The sequence below is a fragment of the Euleptes europaea genome, chromosome 15, assembly GCF_029931775.1.
Source record: "Euleptes europaea isolate rEulEur1 chromosome 15, rEulEur1.hap1, whole genome shotgun sequence".
NCBI classification, from domain to species: domain Eukaryota; kingdom Metazoa; phylum Chordata; class Lepidosauria; order Squamata; family Sphaerodactylidae; genus Euleptes; species Euleptes europaea.
Window position 1 is genome coordinate 55,062,771 of NC_079326.1, and position 21,436 is coordinate 55,084,206.

The window sequence follows — 21,436 nt, forward strand, 5'->3', positions numbered from 1 at the left end:
CGATTCCACACTCCTCCACATGAGCGGCGGAGGCTAATCTGGAGAACCGGGTTGGTTTACCCACTCCTCCAAATGAGTAGCGGACTCTAATCTGGAGAACTGGGTTGGTTTCCCCACTCCTCCACATGAGTAGCAGACTCTAATCTGGAGAACTGAGTTGGTTTCACCACTCCTCCACATGAGCGGTGGTCTTTAATCTGGACAACTGGGTTGGTTTCCCCACTTCTCCACATGAGCGGTGGACTCTAATCTTGACATCCGGGTTGGTTTCCCCACTCCTCCACATGAGTAGCGGACTTTAATCTGGAGAACCGGGTGTGTTTCCCCACTCCACATGAGTGATAGACTCTAATCGGGTGAACTGGGTTGGTTCTCCCACTCCTCCACATAAGTGGCGGAGGCTAATCTGGTGAACTGGATTTGTTTCCCTACTCCTCCACATGAAGCCAACTGGGTATCCTTGGGCGAGTCACAGCTCTCTTAGAGCTCTCTCAGCCCCACCTACCTCAGGGTGTCTGTTGTGGGGAGGTGAAGGGGAAGGGAAGGTGATTGTAAGCCTGTTTGATTCTTCCTTAAGTGGTAGAGACAGTCGGCATATAAAAACCAACTTTTCCTCCTCCTCCTCCTCCTCCTCCTCCTCCTCCTCCTCCTCCTCCTCCTCTTCCTCTTCTTCTTCTTCTTCTTCTTCTTCTTCTTCTTCTTCTTCTTCTTCTTCTTCTTCTGCTGCTGCTGCTGCTGCTGCTTCTGCTGCTGCTGCTACTACTACTACTACTACTGCTTCTACTACTACTGCTACTACTACCCCCCCCACCATCCCCAATGGTTGCTTGCACTCACTTGGACATGTTTTCTCAACTATCAGTCCAACTTTTATCAGACAAATGTGGAGAAATTCTTGTGTCTGAGGCTGGAAGAATTAGATCCGCTTTGTTCCTGCTCAATAGTGATAGGAATGACCTAGATAGCAATGTTTTCCCCTTGACCGCCGTGTCAGCAGAATACAGTGCGCGCATCATGCATGGTGTCTTACCTGTCTTCTTCAATTAATCACATTTCCCCTCTATAGCTTTGCCCTGTCGGACGAGGCGTACCGATCTCTGAGGGACCAGGATAAAGATCAGTGTATACTAATCACCGGAGAGAGTGGAGCTGGAAAAACAGGTGAGGTACCGCTTCCTTCATATAAAAACGCTCTTTTTGGAGCCATTTGTGGGATCTCTGGGCCTGACGGCTTCGTGATAGCAGGAGCATGCTGTTTTCCCTGTGACGATGGAGGTGGGAAGTGCCGTCAAGTCGCAGCTGACTTGTGGTGACCCCGTAGGGTATTCAAGGCAAGAGACGTTCAGAGGCGGTTGGCCATCGCCTGCCTCTGCGTAGCAACCCTGGACTCCCATGCAAATACTCACCAGGGCTGACCCTGCGTAGCATTCGAGATCTGGCGAGATCATTACACAAGAGATGCTGATACACAAGAGATGCTGACATTGAAACCACTGAGACCAGCACAATTTCTTACTTATCAAGACTTATTGGTATGGAAGGATAATAAATGTGCCTTAATGGAATATAGTGAAATCAATGAACAGATTACCTGGCTCCAATACCATCGAGATCTGGCGAGATCAGAAAGCCAAAGGTGCCCGCAGGCTCAACAAGTTTGGGGACCCTGCCTTACACAGCCTGTGCAGAAGATACAGGATTATTAGTCTCTTTTAAAGCCAAACTGTTTCTCCTTTAAAAAAAAACCTTGGATATTTGCTCAAAGCTCCACTTGGATCAAAGAGTTGGGTTTATTCTTGAATAGCGGGCCTCTTAATGTCTGGATAATTCTAAGGTCATCGTATCAGCACAGTCCCCTACTTCGAGTCCCCATAGTTTTCTGTTTCAGTGCTTCCTAACGCAGGTCTGGAATAATTCCCGTCGAAAGGTAAGGAAATGGCGTGCCTTGTTCAAGGAGAGCTGTCAGGTTCACTAGTTTCAACAGAGTTAGGCTTTCCACAGCTGGGAGGCAATTTGTTTTGCACAAGGGATTGTCTGACTTGACAGAATCAGTCACTTTTGATTCCCTATTTCTTCTTATGGTAGTAGCCAAGGCCAGTTTACAAGACCTGAGCACAGCCATTGACGATAGGACATTTTGGAGGTCATTTCTTCACAGGGTCGCTGTAAGTCGAAAGATACTTGACGGCACATCACATACACACAGTAGCTAAGAAGAAATTCATTGCCATATTTCTCCTTGGCTACCTGGAGCGGTGAACTCTAATTTGGAGAATCAGGTTCGATTCCCCACTCCTACACATGAGCGGTGGATTCTAATCTTGTGATCCAGGTTGGTTTCCCCACTTCTGCACAGGAAGCCAGCTGGGTGACCTTGGGCTAGTCACAGTTCTCTCTGAACTCTCTCAGCCCCACCTACCTCACAGGGTGCCTGTTGTGGGGAGGGGAAGGGAAGGTGATCGTAAGCCGGTTTGATTCTTCCTTAAGTGGTAGAGAAAGTCGGCATATAAAAACCAAGTCTTCTTCTTCTTCTTCTTCTTCTTCTTCTTCTTCTTCTTCTTCTTCTTCTTCTTCTCATATTGCCTGAGATGGCACGATGGAGGGAATATTCCAAATGCAAATTCACACTTCTCCTGGAAAAAAAACCCTTTCTCAGATACAGCAAGCAATTGGGAAAGCAACTGAGTGCATGTGATGCTTTTTGACTTAATCTTTTGGGTGTTCACTCTGAGTTTCAGTGAGCAAGGAATTCGGAGAGAAAGGAATAATATTAAAATGTGACGGCGAAAACAGAAGACTTGTTATGTGATCCTTGTTGCAGGTCCTTTCTTTCCTTGCCTGCTCATTGCCACACTGCAAAAAATTCAGTTTGCTTTAAAGTAGGCAAATCCAGAAAATAAACCTTGAACCTGAGCAAAATGTTTCCGGGTTTATTTACGAACATAAGAAAAGCCATGCTGGATCAGACCCTGGCCCATCAGGTCCAGCAGTCTGTTCACACAGTGGCCAACAGGTGCCTCTAGGAAGCCCACAAACAAGACGACTGCAGCAGCAGCATCCTGCCTGTGTTCCACAGCACCTAAGATAACAGGCATGCTCATGGAGATAATAGGTATGCATCATGACTAGGAGCCATTTTGACTATGGATAGCCCTCTCCTCTATGAACATGTCCACTCCCCTCTTAAAGCCTTCCAAGTTGGTAGCCATCACCACGTCCTGGGGCAGGGAGTTCCACAATTTAACGATGCATAGTTTCATATTTCAGGGATTGGTAGCAGTAAATTGGATGGACTTGCTCTAATTTTAACTCTTCTTTTAATCTGTAGAAGCCAGCAAACTTGTCATGTCTTACGTAGCCGCCGTTTGTGGCAAGGGAGCGGAAGTGAATCAAGTGAAGGAACAACTCCTGCAGTCTAATCCTGTGCTTGAAGGTAAGAATTTAGCGACGAACATCTACTGATGGATGCGTTGCTGTCCACACACTATTGTCAATTTTTCTGAACATGCAGCGAAAAGGTTTTCACTGCGATAATGGGAAACAAACAATTCAGCTGGTCAAAAGTTTATTTGATCTTCTGCAACTCCCACAAATGAGGGGTGGAAAGGTCTTGGAGGCTTGTTCCCGTTTCTCCTCTCACCTGATCTTCATGTTTCAGGTATATTTGTACATTTACATATTCTGCCTTGGCCTCGTAGGATCATAGAGTTGGAAGGGGCTATACAGGCCATCTAGTCCAACCCCCTGCTTAAGGAAGGATCAGCCTAGAGCATCCCTGACAAGTGCTTGTCCAGCCTCTGCTTGAAGACTGCCAATGAGAGGGAGCCTCACCATTTCCCTAGATAGCTGATTCCATTTCTCCACACCGCCGCTCTTAACCACTACACCACGCTGTCCAGCAGATCGTCGTTATAATTGTCAATAAGAATTTTGCCTGTCCAGTAAGTTTCCAGTAAACGCACTCTGCATTCCAACCGGTGCAGCTACTGTAGAGGCAGATAGGGAAACAATGAGCTTATGGTGAAATTGAAGAATGTGTCTCCAGACTTTTATAATGGACCATTTGTATTAGATTTGCATCATTTATAAAAGATCCCAGTGTTTCGCAACGGGAGTAATGTTATGCAGCCCCAAGGCCCGGTTCCTGAAAGATGATTTATTGCTTGCAAACGGCACTCTGCATTAAGATTCCCCCCCCAAAAACAATTATTTCATTTATCCCAAAACTTATCCAGCAACATATTCTGTTGTTTGGCTTTCAGCGCTTTTGATCCGGGGAAGTCTTGAAATGCAAATTTGTTAAAGCAGAAACAACATTTTCCCACCCGCGGAAATATCAGCGACTTGAACGTTGATTGTGTATTTGTGGAAAGGGCAGACAGAGGGCCCGATTCTGTCCACAGCAGTGGGCGCTTTCGTCCCGTGAGTCAGGAGGGCCAGAATGCAGTTAGGTCATCATCATTGCAAAGAGTCAAACTAGATGCGGTGCAGACGTTTCATGATTCGGATATTCCCCCTCCTCCATTTTTCCTCCCTTTAGTTTAAAGCAGCCATGGGGGGTGGGGGGGTGGTGAACTGGGGAAGCTTGTATGCTTTCCCTCGCAGAGCAAAAATTTGCTAGGGGGAATGCAGGATTTAGATGGAGAAAATGAATCAGTCCCCCGTGTCTACTGTGGATGCCAACCTCCAGGCGTGGCCTGAAGATCCCCCCCGAATTATAACTGCTCTCCAGATGACAGAGATCAGTTCCCGTGTAGAGAATGGCAGCTTTGGAGAGTGGACTTTGTGGCATTATACCCTGCTGAGGTCCCTCCCTTTCCACAATCCCGCTGTCTCCAGGATCTACCCCCACTTTTCCAGGAATTTCCCAACCTGCACCTGATACCCATAATGTCTTCCCTTCCCCCAATGGCAGCTGTGAACTAAAAAAAAGTGTTTCTGAATCTTCTGCATCACATGAATTCCTAATGGTGTCTTGGCAATCAAAAATGAGATTTTTGGGGTGTCGCCCTGGGGGTTGGATGTGGGTCTACAAGGAGAATATGTATGTAAGTGTGATCCAATCGCAAGGGGCTTTCAAGACAAGTGAGAAACAGAGGAGGTTTGCCATTGCCTTCCTCCACAGAGACTTCCTTGTTGGTCTCCCATCCAAGTATCGACCCCGCTTAGCTGCCGAAATCTGACGAGATCAGGCTATACCATGCCGCCTTCCCTTGCTACAAGGAGAATACCTGTTTTCTAAAATGCATCAAAGCACGGCATAGTATTTGTTTATATGTGCTTTATGTTGCCAGGTCTTCGACACATTTGTTTATAGGAGGATACAATCATATTGGGGGGAACTACCGTTAACCTGGTTGTATGTACTAGAAGCTGGCCGCCATACCCAAAATCACAAATAGCTCCCCCCTGCATCATTCTCAACCATCTAGTCATCGCTGACATTTGGAGATGCTGGACAGATGACCGGATAGATGGGGAGGCATGTGTATAGATATAGAGTTGTATATACCAAGTCCTCTTGTTAGGCATGAAACTGCTTGCAGTGTATTGTAAGCCACCGTGAGTAATTCGGAAAGGCTGTGTAAATATGAAACATGCAGCTATTGCTCGTTTTTCTCCATCTTAAGCCTCAAGAATATTTCTTTCCGCTGCCAGTGAGTGACCTTAGTTTTCCCCCAGAAGCAGTTTTCTTCTACCTCAAGCTGAAATTATAATTTGCATGTTAGACTCATTGAGAGTCAGACCAGCTCCCTGTATAAAGTTCTATGTGTATTTAAATGTAACCTCTTAGATGTAATGCATGTGTGTGTTAAGTGCCATCAAGTCGCTTCCGACTCATGGCGACCCTATGAATCAACGTCCTCCAAAATGTCCTATCTTTGACATCCCTGCTCAGATCTTGCAAATTGAGGGCTGTGGCTTCCTTTATTGAGTCAATCCATCTCTTGTTGGGTCTTCCTGTTTTCCTGAGGCCTTCCACTTTTCCTAGCATTATTGTCTTTTCCAGTGACTCTTGTGTTCTCTCTCTCTATGTATATATTTGTGTGTGTGTGTGTGTGTGTGTGTGTGTATATATATATATATGTATGTATGTATGTATATATATATATGTATGTATATATTTGTATGTAAGTATCTATGTATATAGATATGTCTATTCCTGTAATGTTGGAGTAGCACCTAGAAGCACCTAGAAGCCTATGCATTTAGATCAGGGAATTATTATTTTACTGTATTAATAATATTAGAGAGTTTCAACACATTTTTTGGTATTGTATCAGATTCTGCTGGTCTTTGACTAAATAAATTTGAATTTGAATTTGAGAGTCAGTACAAAGTAAACACATTTAGTCATACAGCCCATTCCTGAAGGGGGTAGATCCATGGCAGCTGGGTGCGGCACAGCCGCACCACCTCCTCAGAGGCATCCTGGCTGCCGAAAGGACAGAAAAAAAGAATTTTAAAATAAAAAAGCGAAAATGCCCCCATAGAGCAAAGCGTGGCTATGCCACCTGAAAAGGTGGTGTAGCAACGCCGCAGCTTGAGGGGGCATTTCTGGGGCGAAAGGGGTTTGGACGCTAACTAACATCAGCTCCACCCCTTGGAATGGCCCGGGAACGCTCCCCCCACCGGTGTGGGCTTTCCCTTCTGGGAATTCCCTGCAGGCGTGGCTGTGCTGGTGACGGGGGCCAGCGCAGCTTTGCAGCTCCCTGACGCCGGCGTGTTTTCCCCCAGGATGACGTAGGTGCCATTTTTTTCCCATGATAAGGTGGCGCGGGGTCACACTGGCTCCAAAGGAGCTTCGCCTCCCTGCCCAGTTATGTTCATGAACAGTACATCTAATCGATCTCCATAAAACGGTTCACATACAAAATGATGGTTGTTATAGAGTCCCTCCATGTTTTGTGTCCTTTTACATACAAAATTATCTTTGAATTGTGGCAGCTATCCATCACAGAATCAGACTTGGAAGGGACCACCAGGGTCATCTAGTCCAACCCCCTTCACAATGCAGGACATTCAAAACTGCCTCCCCTCCTCCTCCCCCCAGTGACCCCTGCTCCTTGCCCAGATGATGGGGGGGGGGGAACCGTCCATGATCCCTGGCCAGTCTGGCCTGGAGGAAAATTGCTTCCTGACCCAAAAGTGGCGATTGGCCTGGGCGTGTAAGAAAGGAGCCATGAGAGCAAAACACAGGCACAATCCTTCCTACCCTCCCTCTCACGATCTGCCTAAGGTCATAGAATCAGCATTGCTGACAGATGGCCATCTAGCCTCTGCTTAAAAACCTCCAGGGAAGGAGAGCTTACCACCTCCCAAGGAAGCCTGTTCCACTGAGGAACCGCTCTGTCAGAATACTAGGACATAACGCTACCATGTACCCAAATTGATTTTTTCTCTTGTTTGACTTGAATATTTACCTATATTCGTGTACATTTTACTTCTCTCTCCATTTTTCTTCCAGCTTTCGGAAATGCCAAAACCATAAGGAATGATAACTCCTCTAGATTTGTAAGTATCCATATAAAATGTGGAGCAGCATCCATTATAGAAAACCCAATAGAAGTGATGTTTTCTAATCTTTATAGCTTCCTTTTTTCTCCCTTTTTTTGTCTTTGTATATGTGATTTATTTTGTTTATCAAGACACTGCGAGGTCGCGCGTGTTCTGTACTGTACCGTTTCTGAAAGCAAGGCAAACAAAAAGCTGCCGTGGGAACTCAGGGGATTCGAACCTGAGTCTACCCAGCCCCTTAAAACTTTCATTAGTTGGCTGAGCTTTTATAAGCCAGATGTTAATTTTAATGCTTTGCTAGGTCTCTGGTCAACTCATTTCACATTGTACAAGTGTCTGAGGAACTGTATTTGTGCTTCACGGCAACCACTTAAGGGCTGGAAAAAGTAGAATTAATTTGAGGAGAAATCTGGCGGGTTCCGTCTACTCCCGCCCCCGCTTATAACTTGAAATACTAAACAGTGGAGGATGAATTCATGGACTAGAAGGTCAGATGCCTACTAAGGTATATAAACCATCTCTTAAAGTTAGAGCCAGTGCAGTGTAGTGGTTAAGAGCGGTGGACTCTAATCTGGAGAACCGGGTTGCTTTCCTCCACTCCTACACATGAAGCCTGCTGAGTGACCTTGGGCTAGTCACAGTTCTCTCCTCTCAGCCCCACCTACCTCACAAGGTGTCTGTTATGGGGAGAGGAAGGGAAGGAGACTGTAAGCCAGTTTTGTTCTCCTTAAAAGGCAGAGAAAATCTTGCTGGGTGACCTTGGGCCAGTCACACACACTCAGCCCTGACCCTGGCTAGTATTTGGATGGGAGACCTCCGAGGAATACCAGGGGTGTGATGCGGAGGCAGGCAATGGCAAACCACCTCTGAACGTCTCTTGTCTTGAAAACCCTACAGGGCTGCCGTAAATCAGCTGTAACTTGATGGCAAAAAAAAATTGTATGTGGGATTTAATGGGTAACACAGTAGTGCTCCATAGATCACTGGAAACACATTAGAGCAGGGAAGCGCTGGCAAAAATGACCTAGTTCTTGAGACTTATAACTCCTAGGGCAGAAAGAAATAACCCAGTTATTAGAATTCTGATGTGACTTACGAAGGTAAAAATTGAAGCTGGGGTATCAAAAGGAAGGAAAACAAATTAATTTCCAAGGTGCTACGTAAATGAAATGACCGTTGAAAGCCAGCGTTGAAAGCGGAATTTGCAGGCTGAGGAAATTCTCTGCAGTTAGAGAATTTGCAATTGTCTCCATCAAAATCATTAGCTTAAAGTAGAAGAAGAAGAAGAGTTGGCTTTTATATGGCAACTTTCTCTACCACCTAAGGGAGACTCAAACCGGCTTACAATCACCTTTCCTTCCCCTCCCCACAACAGACACCCTGAGAGGTAGGTGGGGCTGAGAGAGAGAGTGGGAGGGGCCGTGGCTCAGTGGTAGAGCATCTGCTTGGCAGGCAGAGGGTCCCAGGTTCAATCCCCGGCATCTCCAGTTAAAGGGACTAGGCAAGTAGGTGATGTGAAAGACCTCTGCCCCTGGAGAGCTTTGGAGAGGGGCTGTGGCAGAGCCTCTGCTTGGCATGCAGAAGGTCCCAGGTTCAATCCCCGGCATCTCCAGTTAAAGGGACTAGGCAAGTAGGTGATGGGAAAGACCTCTGCCTGAGACCCTGGAGAGCAGCTTCCGGTCTGAGCAGACAATACTGACTTTGATGGACCGAGGGTCTGATTCAGGAGAAGGCAGCTTTGTGTGTTCATGTGACTTTGCAGAGAACTGTGACTAGCCCAAGTTCACTCAGCTGACTTTGTGTGTAGGAGTGGGGAGTCAAACCCGGTTCTCCAGATCAGAGTCCACCGCTCCAAACCACCGCTCTTAACCACTACACCACTGGTGAAAAACAGTCATTCGGGCACACGGATATATTTTTCAGTAGCTTAGCCGGGTGGAAAGAAGCTGTTGTTTGGTCTATATGACAGTCCATGTCCCACCTCCACCCCATAAAACTTGTACTTTTATGTTATGTTTTCGGAAAACAAGCCTGGACCAAAAGCGTTACAGGTTTGTTTGTCCTCCTGTTGAAATGCAAACAGCCATATGAGGTGAAACATAGGTGCTTTTAGGTGCTACTGGCTACCCTGATCGAAGAATCAAACTGCGTAGGCAAGGGTTTTATTTTGCTTTGTTAGCAAGACACGGTATTGGACTCAGGTGCTAAAATAGGGGCCCGAAGGCTACATCTGATGCTGTCTGGTGACAGAAACCTGCAATTATATAAGTTTTTTTTTTAATGCTATCCTCGGCTTGGTCGGCTGCCTAAAACCAAGCGGCAGAAATAGCACGTCTCTTTCTTTCGGGATGCTGTCTTCCTGTCTTGAGTTTGTACGCGGCGTCTCTCATTCAGCTGTTCAATATGATAGCATCAGTTTGATAGCCAACGTGGTTTAGGGGTTAAGAGCACCTCATAGAATAGGCATGGTCCTCTGATACTGTAGAGAACGGGTATGCATCATGACTACCATCCATTTTGACTAGTAGCCATGGATAGCCCTCCACTCCCCTCTTAAAGCCTTCCAAGTTGGCAGTCATCACCACATCCTGGGGCAGGGAGTTCCACCTATTAACCTATTCAACTTGCAGAAGTGGTGGAACCTCCACCACTTTAGAAATGTTTATCAGGGTATGCGTACCAATACAGCTCGAAATCCAAAGAGCCCCTTTTGAGATACCTGCTTCGCTTTTTCTGCCCGTTTCTGAAGTTCTTCACGTTCTCTTCACAGGGAAAGTACATGGACATTGAGTTCGATTTCAAAGGCGACCCTCTCGGTGGAGTCATAAGCAACTGTGAGTTCTGGCATTGATTTTTGGACGCGGGAGACGTTTTATGGCTTAAGTTACACCTCTGAAAGGGAAGGGTAATTTATTTTGGAGGTTGGCGGCGATGATTCTTCAGTCCGGTTGTGTGCAAAAAAAAGGATGGAAAATTCGCGAAATGATGTGTCGTTGAAATGACCCAGGGTCGGGTGACCTGTAATTGTTTTTCCGGAGGGCTTTTCTTCCCCTTGCACAAGTGAGCGGCTTCAAGATTTTAAAAACCTGGGGTTAACAAATGGATGGATAGATGGAAGAGAGATGCCTTGCAAATCATTTGCCTGCTCCAAATCTCTCCACCCGTCCTGCAGCTTTTATTTATTTAGACCGGGAGTGCCCGACTTTTTTGAGCCTGCGGGCACCTTTGCAATCCTGGCAGAGTAAGGTGGGTGCCGTCAAAAAATGGCTGCTGCAGGAGGCGGAGCCAACCACAAAATTGTCGCCATGGCTTACCTTCAGCCACACGTCCTCGAGCCATGGTGGCAGTAGATTTTAAAAAGCTGTACATCCGGTCAGATCTTTAGTGTCCAGTCCGAAGCCTCGCTACACAAAAGCCCCAGCTGGCCCTGGCTACTTACCCCCCTCCCAAAAAAAAAACCTTGGCAGTGGGGTTGCCAACCTCCAGGTGGTTGAAAGAAGAAAATACCTATGCTGGAAGTAGTAGAAAGTATAATAAATGGCAGCACATGGCTTCAAAGATAATATAATGTGAAATATACCAACTGGAAAAGAAAACAATATTATAGAATATAATAATTCTATTTTTTGGAAAATCCAAAACACAACATATATTCATAAACACTGTGTTGAAAGCCACACAGATTGTTAAAAGCAATCTGTATATATACATTTTTTTTGTTATTTCAGACCCAGTGAGGTTTCTGTGTGGCTTTCAACACAGTGTTTACGAATATATGTTGTGTTTTGGATTTTCCAAAAAATAGAATCATTATATTCTATAAATATTGTTTTCTTTTCCAGTTGGTATATTCTCATTATATTATCTTTGAAGCCACGTGCTGCCATTTATTATAATAACCTCCAGGTGGTGGCTGGAGATCTTCTGCTCTGAAAGGCTGTGCCCTTGTAGGACAGGTGACATAGAAACTATCGAACATGTATTGTTCAGCTGTTCATTTTATCATGGGGCTCATATCAGACTTATTGCTCCCCTGATCAGTGGATTCTCAGACAAGTTGGCTGAGTTCCTGTCTAAAAAGCGTCTGATGGGGGAGATTCCTCATCTTTCACTCCCCACTGCCAAATTCTGCACCATCGCAATTAAAATATGTGAAAATAGGGTGGAAAAAAACCTGTGAAATTCTTTTATACTTTTATACTTTTAGTAATTTTAAGTTGGCAAGCCACTTTTGTGTTATGCATTAATGTTTTATATCTTATTAATACCGGATTTTGTTTATCATTTTTTGCCATTTGTAAATAGTTTTTACAGTTTTATCAAGTTAGGCAATCTGATATACTAACTTCTGGCTGGTCAAATAGACCGTATCAATAAACTTGACTTGATCGCCTGCTCTTACAACTGAACTCCATCCCATAGAGATCGGTTCACCTGGAGAAAATGGCCGCGTTGGCAATTGGACTCTATGGTATTGAAGCCCCTCCCATCCCCAAACCCTGCCCTCCTCAGGCTCCGCCCCCCAAAATCTCCAGATATTTCCCAACCTGGAGCTAGCAACCCTACTTGGCGGGCACCAGGAAAGGTGTCGGCAGGTGAGAGGGCGCACACAGCCTGACTTAGACTGTTACCACAGGCCTTGAAAAATGTTCTTTGGTCCTAGGAGCCAGCCACAAAATGTGGACCCCAGACTCTTTTTTGAGCCTTTGGGGTTTTGTATTTTAATGACCATTATTTTCTCATTATTGCTAGCACAAAATCTGCTTTTAAGCTCTTCACAGTTGTTTTGTAATATTGTACAAGCTGTGATATGAGAAAAGGGTTGTAGTCTGTAAATAAATAAGGGGGTGACTGTAGCTGTTGCCACAATAAAAACCTTACAATAAAAATAATTGCTGAAAAGATTAGGGTCCACAAGAAATTTGTAGGTGCCCTATTACTATTTTATTTTCTGGAAACCAAAAGGGCTTTTCTGAGATGGGATATAAATTTCTCAAATCGATATGCAGGTAACTTCTCCTGATATGGTATTGTCACCAAGGGACACCCTTGATGCTCAGTAGAGTCTCTGGATAAGGGGTGGGGCAATATCTCTGCAAAAACATGTTTTTGTTCTTTTTCTGTAATATGTATAAAATGCATACACCCATATTTTCCAGGACTGGTTTGTACCGACTTAATTTTTCTTAACGTTTGACCTGTTGAAACATTTCCTAAATAAAAGTCACTTTAAAAAAAAGAAATTTGTAGGTGCCATGGTGGCCCGGCACCTGGGATTTGACAAACCCTGGGTTAACTAGCCCTCCCCCCAAGGAGATCAGGGCAGAATCACAGAGTTGGAAGGGACTACCAGGGTCATCTAGTCCAACCCCCTGCACAATGCAGACCATTCACAACTACCTCCCCCCCACACCCCCAGTGACCCCCTACTGCATACCCAGAAGATGGCCAAGGTGCCCTCCCTCTCTCGATCTGCCTAAGGTTACAGAACCAGCATTGCTGACAGATGGCCATCTAACCTCTTCTGAAAAACCTCCAGGGAAGGAGAGCTCACCACCTCCCGAGGAAGCCTGTTCCACTGAGGAACCGTGCTAACTGTTAAATTCTTCCTAATGTCTAGAGGGAGACTCTTTCGATTTAATTTCAACCCGTTGTTTCTGGTCTGACCTTCTGGAGCAACAGAACAATTGTCTCCCTTCCCCACTGAACCTTTGCAAAAAGTCTGAGGGAAGCGAGGGTTGAGAGAGAGTAGTCCAAAACATCTGATGAGTTGCAGAGGTCAAACACGCATTCAGAACCACGTCTCCCTCATCCTACTCCCTATGGCATGCTGGATGTCAGTTTTCTCACTCAGTTGGGTCTGGACATATGGGAATCTGAAGCTGTTCGCAGATGTTATGCCTGAAAAAGAGACCCGGCGGACAGCCCGGTGCACGGCTGCTGTGAAAAAGGCAAATTCCATGCTGTCCATAATTAGACAAGGAATAGAGAATAAAACTTGCTGCTATCATCCTGCCCTTGTACAAATCTACGGTGAGACCATACTTGGAATACTGTGTAATGTTCTGGTCACCACACCGAAAAAAGGATATTGCAGAGCTTGAGAAGGTGCGGAAAAGAGCAACCAAAATGTTCAGGGGGGCTAGAGCAACTGCCCTATGAGGAGGGGTTAAAACGCTTCCCTTCCCGTCTTTCTGAAGCTACTAATAATACTCTGTTTTTGGCTCCCGTGGGATTCTGAATTTGCTACCGCTCTGCAGAAGCAGTTAAAGTGAGACACTAATCCTCGTGCGGGCAGAATTCCTCCGTGTGAAGTCCCCCCCCCTCCTTTTCTCTAGCCCTTTGGGATGACACACTAGTCTTGGAAGGAAATGTGTGGTTTGTCGAGCTGGGTGTTTATATTTAACTTTTAACTTAGCTGCTTGCCACAAAAAAGAAGGGGCCAGGATGATAGTATCTGCTGGAGACTGGAAAAAGGGGAAACGGCTAAAAATATCTGTTCCTGGAGCGTTCGGAGTATATTAAACTGGTGACATTTATTTCTTCCTTCTGATGTGTTTCCATTCTTTTCCCCGAATGTGAATTCAATTTGTAAGGCAACTGAAGGAATGGAAAGTCAGAACCTTCTACCATCAAAACGGCAGGAAATGCATTTGTGTGCGATACAGCCGTCTTAATGTAACTTCGGACTATCTAGTTTGGGCGGAGATGTATACAGGCACACCTCGTCTTACCGCACTTTGCTTTATTGCCCCTCGCAGATATTGCGTTTTTTACACGTTGAAGTTCCGTGGCAACTCTTCGTTGGTGTGGTGTAGTGGTGTGGTGGTTAAGAGCGGTGGTTTGGAGCAGTGGACGCTAATCTGGAGAACCGGGTTTGATTCCCCACTCCTACACACAAAGCCAGCTGGGTGACCTTGGGCTGGTCACACTCTCTCAGCTGCTCCTACCTCACAGGGTCTGTTGTAGGGAGGGGAAGGAAAGGTGATTGTAAGCTGGTGTATATCTCCCTTAAGTGGTAGAGAAAGCCGGCATATAAAAACCAAATCATCATCATCATCATCACCATCACCATCATCATCATCATCTTCTTCTTCTTCTTCTTTTCCAACAGCATGTGCTCGCTTCCTGTCTCTGCGCTGCATTTTTAGCAAAAAAGTATTCTTTAATTAAGGTGTGCACGTGGGTTGTTTTAGACACAATGCTTTTGCACACTTAATAGACTGCAGTATAGTGTAAACCTAACTTTTATATGCACTGGGAAACCCAAAAATATGTGTGACTCACTTTGTTGCAGTGGTCTGGAACCGAACCCACAGTATCGCCGAGTTATGCCTGTATTTCCATTCTTTTCCCAAATGTGAATTCAATTTGTAAGGCAACTGAAGGAGTGGAAAGTTAGAAACTTCTATGATCAGAATGGCAGGAAATGGATTTTGTTCGATGCAGACGGCTTAATGTAACTTCTGTCTATTTGTGGGCAGATGCATATTGAGTTGGCATTTATGTACAGCTGCTGTCTGCTCTCTGTGCCCTCGGCAACCCATGGCACAGGTATGCCCTTAGCCACTCCAAGTAACCCTGGGGTGGCTGAGTCATCTGTCTTGTCTGGCCAAAGTCATAAGGAGAACACGCTGGCGCATATGCGGGCTACTAGCACTCCAGCGGGAGTCATAAATGAGTGTTTTAATTACCTTATTGGGCCATCATGTGTGTGTGTGTTGAGTGCCATCAAGTTGCTTCCAACTCATGGCGACCGTATGAATGAAAGTCCTCCAAAACGTCCTGTCTTTGACAGCCTTGCTCAGATCTTGCAAACTGAGGGCTGTGGCTTCCTTTATAGAGTCAATCTATCTCTTGTTGGGTCTTCCTCTTTTCCTGCTGCCCTCAACTTTTCCTAGTATGACTGTCTTTTCCAGTGACTCTTGTCTTCTCATAATGTAACCAATGTACGATATCCTCAGTTTAGTCATTTTTGCTTCTAGGGACAGGTGAGGCTCGCTTTGATCTGGAACTCACGGATTATTTTTTTTTGGGCGGTCCATGGTACCCGTAACATTCTCTTCCAACATCATGTTTCAATGGAATCCACTTTCTTCCTGTCAGCTTTCTTAATTGTCCAGCTATCACGGCCATACATAGTTACAGGGAATACGATGGCATGAATTAACCTGCCACTGGGTGAACAGACTGCTGCACTCGATGGGCCTTGGTCTGATCCAGCAGGGCTTGTCTTATGTTCTTATATGTATTATATCAGGTGCTGTGGAACACAGGCAGGGCAATGCTGACGAAGTCATCTTGTTTGTTGGCTTCCTAGAGGCACCTGGTTGGCCACTGTGTGAACAGACTGCTGGACTTGATGGGCCTTGGTCTGATCCAGCAGGGCCTTTCCTTATGTTCTTATGTAGGATGGGGCTATCCATGGCTACTAGTGAAAATGGATACTAGTCATGATGCATACCTATTCTCTCTAGTATCAGAGGAGCATGCCTATTATTTTGGGTGCGGTGGAACACAGGCAGGATGGTGCTGCTGCACTCGTCTTGTTTGTGGCTTCCTAAAGGCACCTGGTTGGCCACTGTGTGAACAGACTGCTGGACTTGATGGGCCTCGGTCTGATCCAGCAGGGCCTTTCTTACATTCCCATGTTCAATGGGTTGGACCTTGCACAAGGCAACCTCAAGGAACTTGCCAGCGTGGATCTAGCTTGCCTTCCCACAGAAGCTCCGTGTGACTAGCCCCCCCACCCCAAAAGCCCCTCTGCAGTTCTCCCGAAGAAAACCCCACACAGCAGAAAGAGCTGCAGTAAGGAAGGAGAATTGTCCTCTCTGTTTTTTGTTAGCCGAGCCTCGGTTGACCCAAGATTGGGAATGGGGAATGGTCGCTTCTCGTTATCGTAAATATCTGGTTTCCTACCTGTCACTGCTTTCTGGAACATTTCCGTAAGGGCTGAACCGGGAATGTTTGCATTGGGAAATTGCTAATTATTTTCACTTCCCTTTTTTAAAGAAATCTGCTCTGTAGCAAAGCCGGGAGAGGGCTGGGCACATCTAACAGAACTAAATGAACATGCTCAGGAAACTGTATTAAAGCCCCCGGAGGCGTGTGAGTAATTACAGCCGGGCCGGCGTCCAGTATTTTGCCAGTTCATTTTTACTGCAAGCACAGAAATGCGTTTGTGTCGGTCTCCCGTAAGCGTTCGACAAAACCAGATACATACTGTGGAATTCCTTTCCCATGCGATAATTTTGCAAGGCAGAGAGGAGGCGAATGAATGAACAGCGTGTAGCGAGGCGAAGAAGAAGAGGAGGAGGAGGAGGAGTTGGTTTTTATATGCCGACTTTCTCTACCACTTAAGGGAGAATCAAACCGGCTTACAATCACCTTCCCTTCCCCTCCCCACAACAGACACCCTGTGAGGTAGGTGGGGCTGAGAGAGCTCTAAGAGAACTGTGACTAGCCCAATGTCACCCAGCTGGCTTCATGTGTAGGAGTGGGGAAACAAATCCAGTTCACCAGATTAGCCTCCGCCGGTCATGTGGAGGAGTGGGGAATCAAACCCGGTTCTTCAGATCAGAGTCCAGTTGGCTTCGTATGTAGGAGAGGGGAAACCAACCTGGTTCACCAGATTAGCATCCACCGCTCATCTGGAGGAATGGGGAATCGAACCCTTTCCTCCCGATCAGAGTCCACCGCTCCAAACCACTGCTCTTAACCACTATACCATGCCGGCAAAAGCAAACCTGCTGAGTAAATCACAACACAATTTGCTTATGTCAAGTGCGCCTCTATGGCGACATTGAGTCTGTGGTGGTCCCGGAGGTGTGTGTGTAAAGGAGGACACCTAGGGGATTGCCCACATACTTTTGTTTAAAAATGACATGTGGGATTGGGTGGGCCAGGCGTCCCCAAACGTGATGCCCGTGGGTGCCTGGGTGCCAGCTGACACCTTTCCTGGTGCCCGACAAGTGCCTTTAGGAAGACACATAGTTCTCTGGCGCCTACGCCATGCTCACACTCTCCAGCCACTGTTCGCTGCCTCTTGTAACAATGGGAGATGGTTAAGGACTCTGATCTGGAGAACCGGGTTTGATTCCCCACTCCTCCACATGAAGCCAGCTGGGTCAACTTGGGCTAGCTGCAGCCCTCTTAGAGCTCTCTCAGCCCCACCTACCTCGCAGGGTGTCTGTTGTGGGGAGGGGAAGGGAAGGTGATTGTAAACCCTTTTGATTCTTCCTTAGAGAAAGTCGGCATATAAAAACCAACTCGTCGTCTTCTTCTAATTCAGTAATCGCTGGGGTAAAGCACCTTCCATTCTGCCTGCAGTTGCTTGTTCAAAATGCTTTTTTTTTGCTTTGTCTTTCAAACTGCTGCGTTTTCCAAGCTTTGTTCAGCTCCTTCCGCTTTTCTGCTCTTCATCTGCACGACCAACATAAGCATATATTGCAAGCAGGACTCAATTACTTGGCTTTATAGGGTGCGTAAATCACAGGATTCATTATCATACATTATGGCTTTCAGTGAATCCAAAGATCACATCAATAATGTTTTTGCTGGCAAGGGAAATTATCAGCAGGGCCCATATGGGGTGTTGGCAGCATTCTGGGTACGGTCCCCTTTGAATGTCACAGACTTGACATAAATATGGAGCGAGGTGTGTTTTTTTCTCTTGTTTTTTTTTCTTTCTTTCTTTCTCTTGCCATTTCTGTAGTTAGTGGAAGAAAGCCCTCCAATGCAGGGGAGGAAATGATGGTACATGGAAACTGTGAAGGGATCTTGGCTTGTAGGAGAAAGAGAGAATCATAGAGTTGGGTTATCTAGTCCACCAGGCTTATCTAGTCCAACCCCCTGCACAATGCAGGAAATTCCAAACTACCTTCCCCCCCCCCCGCACCCCTAGTGACCCATACGCCTAGACGTGACCCATACTCCTAGACGTGTCCACAGTTTCAGAAAGTAGCCATGTTGGTCTGCAGTGGAACAGTTAGATTTGAGTCCAGTAGCATCTGAGAGACAAACATCTTTTTGGTAAGAACATAAGAACATAAGAGAAGCCCTGCTGGATCAGACCAAGACCCATCAAGTCCAGCAGTCTGTTCACACAGAGGCCAACCAGGTGCCTCTAGGAAGCCCACAAGCAAGACGACTGCAGCAGCATTGTCTTGCCTGCGTTCCACAGCACACAAGATAATAGGCATGCTCCTCTGATCCTGGAGAGAATAGGTATGCATCATGGCTAGTAGCCATTTTGACTAGTAGCCATGAATACCCCTCTCCTCCATGAACATGTCCACTCCCCTCTTCAAGCCTTCCAAGTTGGCAGCCATCACCACATCCTGGGGCAGGGAGTTCCACAATTTAACTATGTGTTGAGTGGTCTCTGACCACTGTACAGTTAGGTTCCTTAGTGCCTGACACATGCAGCCCTCTTGAGTAGTTAGTGTTAACCATCATCGCAGGGGTGGTGGTACAGACTCAGTGGTGGTGGAGTTTGCTTGGCCCTTACCCTTTTTAAAGCAATGCAGAATATTTGGAGATTTTTGGAGTGAAACCTGAGGAGGGCGCGGTTTGGGGAGGGGGTTTCAATGGGGTAGAATGCCATAGAGTCCATCTTCCAAAGCAGCCATTTTCTCCAGGTGAACTGATCTCTATCACCTGGAGTTTTAATCCCAGGAGATCTTCAGCCACCACCTGGAATTTGGTGACCCTACAAGTGAGCCTTTTGCCATTGGAGATCGGATTGACTGTGCAGATTTGTAAAAACGTTGCTTTGGCAGCAGCTGCCCCCACAGCACAAGGATCTTCACTGTATGACCGAACGTAAGCTGCGGCAGCCATTTTTTAGCTGGCTCCGCCTCCTGCAGCAACCATTTTGTGCCAGTTATTTTGTGGATGTGCCCACCGTACTATGTCCGAATTCCAAAAAATGCCCACAGGCTCAAAAAGGTTGGGGACCCCTGATCTAAACGTGGTGCAGCCAGACAATTCAGCAGTGATCAACCCCATATGTATATCCCTGCCACGGCACAGAAAAATAATTACTGAAACATGTTCAAACCATACTTTGGTTTGAGAGTCAGCGTGGTGTAGTGGTTAAGAGTGGTGGTTTGGAGCGGTGGACTCTGATCTGGAGATTCTGATCTGGGTTCGATTCCCCACTCCTCCACATGACCTGGTGGACTCTGATCTGGGTTCAATTCCCCACTCCTCCACATGAGCGGCAGAGGCTAATCTGGTGAACTGGGTTTGTTTCCTCTCTCTCTCCTACACAATGAAGCCAGCTGGGTGGCCTTGGGCTAGTCACAGCTCTCTTAGAGCTCTCTCAGCCCCACCTACCTCACAGGGTGTCTGTTGTGGGGAGGGGAAAGGAAGGTGATTGTAAGCCGGTTTGATTTCTCCCTTAAGTGGTAGAGAAAGTCGGCGTGTAAAAACCAACTCTTCTTCTCCTCCTCCTCCTTCTCCTCTTCCTCCTCCTTCTCCTTCTCCTTCTCCTTCTCCTTCTCCTTCTCCTTCTCCTCCTCCTCCTCCTCCTCCTCCTCTTCCTTCTTCTTCTTCTTCTTCTTCTTCTTCTTCTTCCCACTGCGCAAATTAAATCTGTCAAAGAACACGTTGTCTGGATCATGCATCAAAGTAAAGATTTATGTTAGATTATTACGGAAAAGTAAAGATTTATGTTAGATTATTACGGAAACCCCTTTCAACGTATAAATAGCTGGAATTAATAATGGGAAAAGGTTGGCTTCACATTCACAGCATCATTTAAGTCAGGGCAACCACCGCCTCCACTTTCGGACTTGTACCACGTTCCTTAAGTGCACATTTACTAGTAGACCTGGCCTTCCCCTCTACGGGCCTCAGTGCGTGACGGAGACAAGTTATCCCTGTAATTCTCCTACTTTGTTTAACGCTCTGTCAGCTTCCAGAACAAGACGCAGCACAATACGGCTTATTAATATTTCAGAAAGTTACCAGCAGCTTTGGGTCTCCATGTCGCCTCCTGCAATTAGCACAGTGTACACAGGGCCTTTTGACAAAAGGCGCGGTGAATGGAAGCTCTGTTCTTCTGCGTAACGGGAGACGGCGTTCAATTAAAAAGGCCCCACTGGCGAGTTACGGTTAAAGGGAGGCTTTTGCAGATGTGTGTACCTCTATGGACAGATGTGTGTGCGCATACTGTGGTCATCTGACTGTGGTTAGGAAATTGGGAGCAGGCAGAGGGCTTGGATGATTCTACCTCTGTTTCCCAAACATTGCTTCTCTCCCTGATGGTCCCGATACATACGTACTAGTGACGAAGAAGAGACACGCTTGAGCGGTGGAAAACTAATCACTGCACTGTTTTACGTTTAGATCTGTTGGAGAAATCCCGGGTCGTTAAGCAACCGAGAGGTGAAAGAAACTTTCACATTTTCTATCAGATTTTGTCTGGCGGATCTGAAGAGATGCTTCGTAAGTATACAGCGCTGCCTTTTAGAAAAATTCTATCAAATAGAATCGTGTGTGTGTGTGTTAAGTGCCGTCAAGTCGCTTCCGACTCATGACGACCCTATGAATCGATGCCCTCCAAAATGTCTTATTTTTAACAGCCTTGCTCAGGTCTTGCAAACTGAGGGCTGTGGCTTCCTTTATAGAGTCCATCCATCTCTTGTTGGGTCTTCCTCTTTTTCTGCTGCCCTCAAGTTTTCCTAGCATGACTGTCTTTCCCAGTGACTCTTGTCGTCTCATGACATGACCAAAATACAATAGCCTCAGTTTAGTCATTTTAGCTTCTAGGGTCAGTTCAGGCTTGATTTGATCTGTAACCCACTGATTTGTTTTTTTTTTTGGCAGTCCCCGGTATCCGTAACCCAGACTCACTTCATTTTCCAGGCACTTCACTTTCCAGTATTGGGTTATCCACCGTATCAAAGGCTAC

At 46.2% G+C, this 21,436-nt stretch overlaps 1 protein-coding gene across 1 annotated transcript in view; it reads left to right on the plus strand.

Annotated features, from left to right (window-relative positions):
• Positions 1-21,436, plus strand: part of MYO1B (myosin IB) — a 101,532-nt gene that overhangs the window by 35,074 nt on the left and 45,022 nt on the right. Inside the window, exons 3-7 of the mRNA XM_056861080.1 lie at positions 1,067-1,161; positions 3,329-3,433; positions 7,469-7,515; positions 10,289-10,352; positions 20,872-20,970. Coding sequence (XP_056717058.1) covers positions 1,067-1,161; positions 3,329-3,433; positions 7,469-7,515; positions 10,289-10,352; positions 20,872-20,970 — 410 coding nt within the window. The remainder of the gene's footprint in view (positions 1-1,066; positions 1,162-3,328; positions 3,434-7,468; positions 7,516-10,288; positions 10,353-20,871; positions 20,971-21,436) is intronic.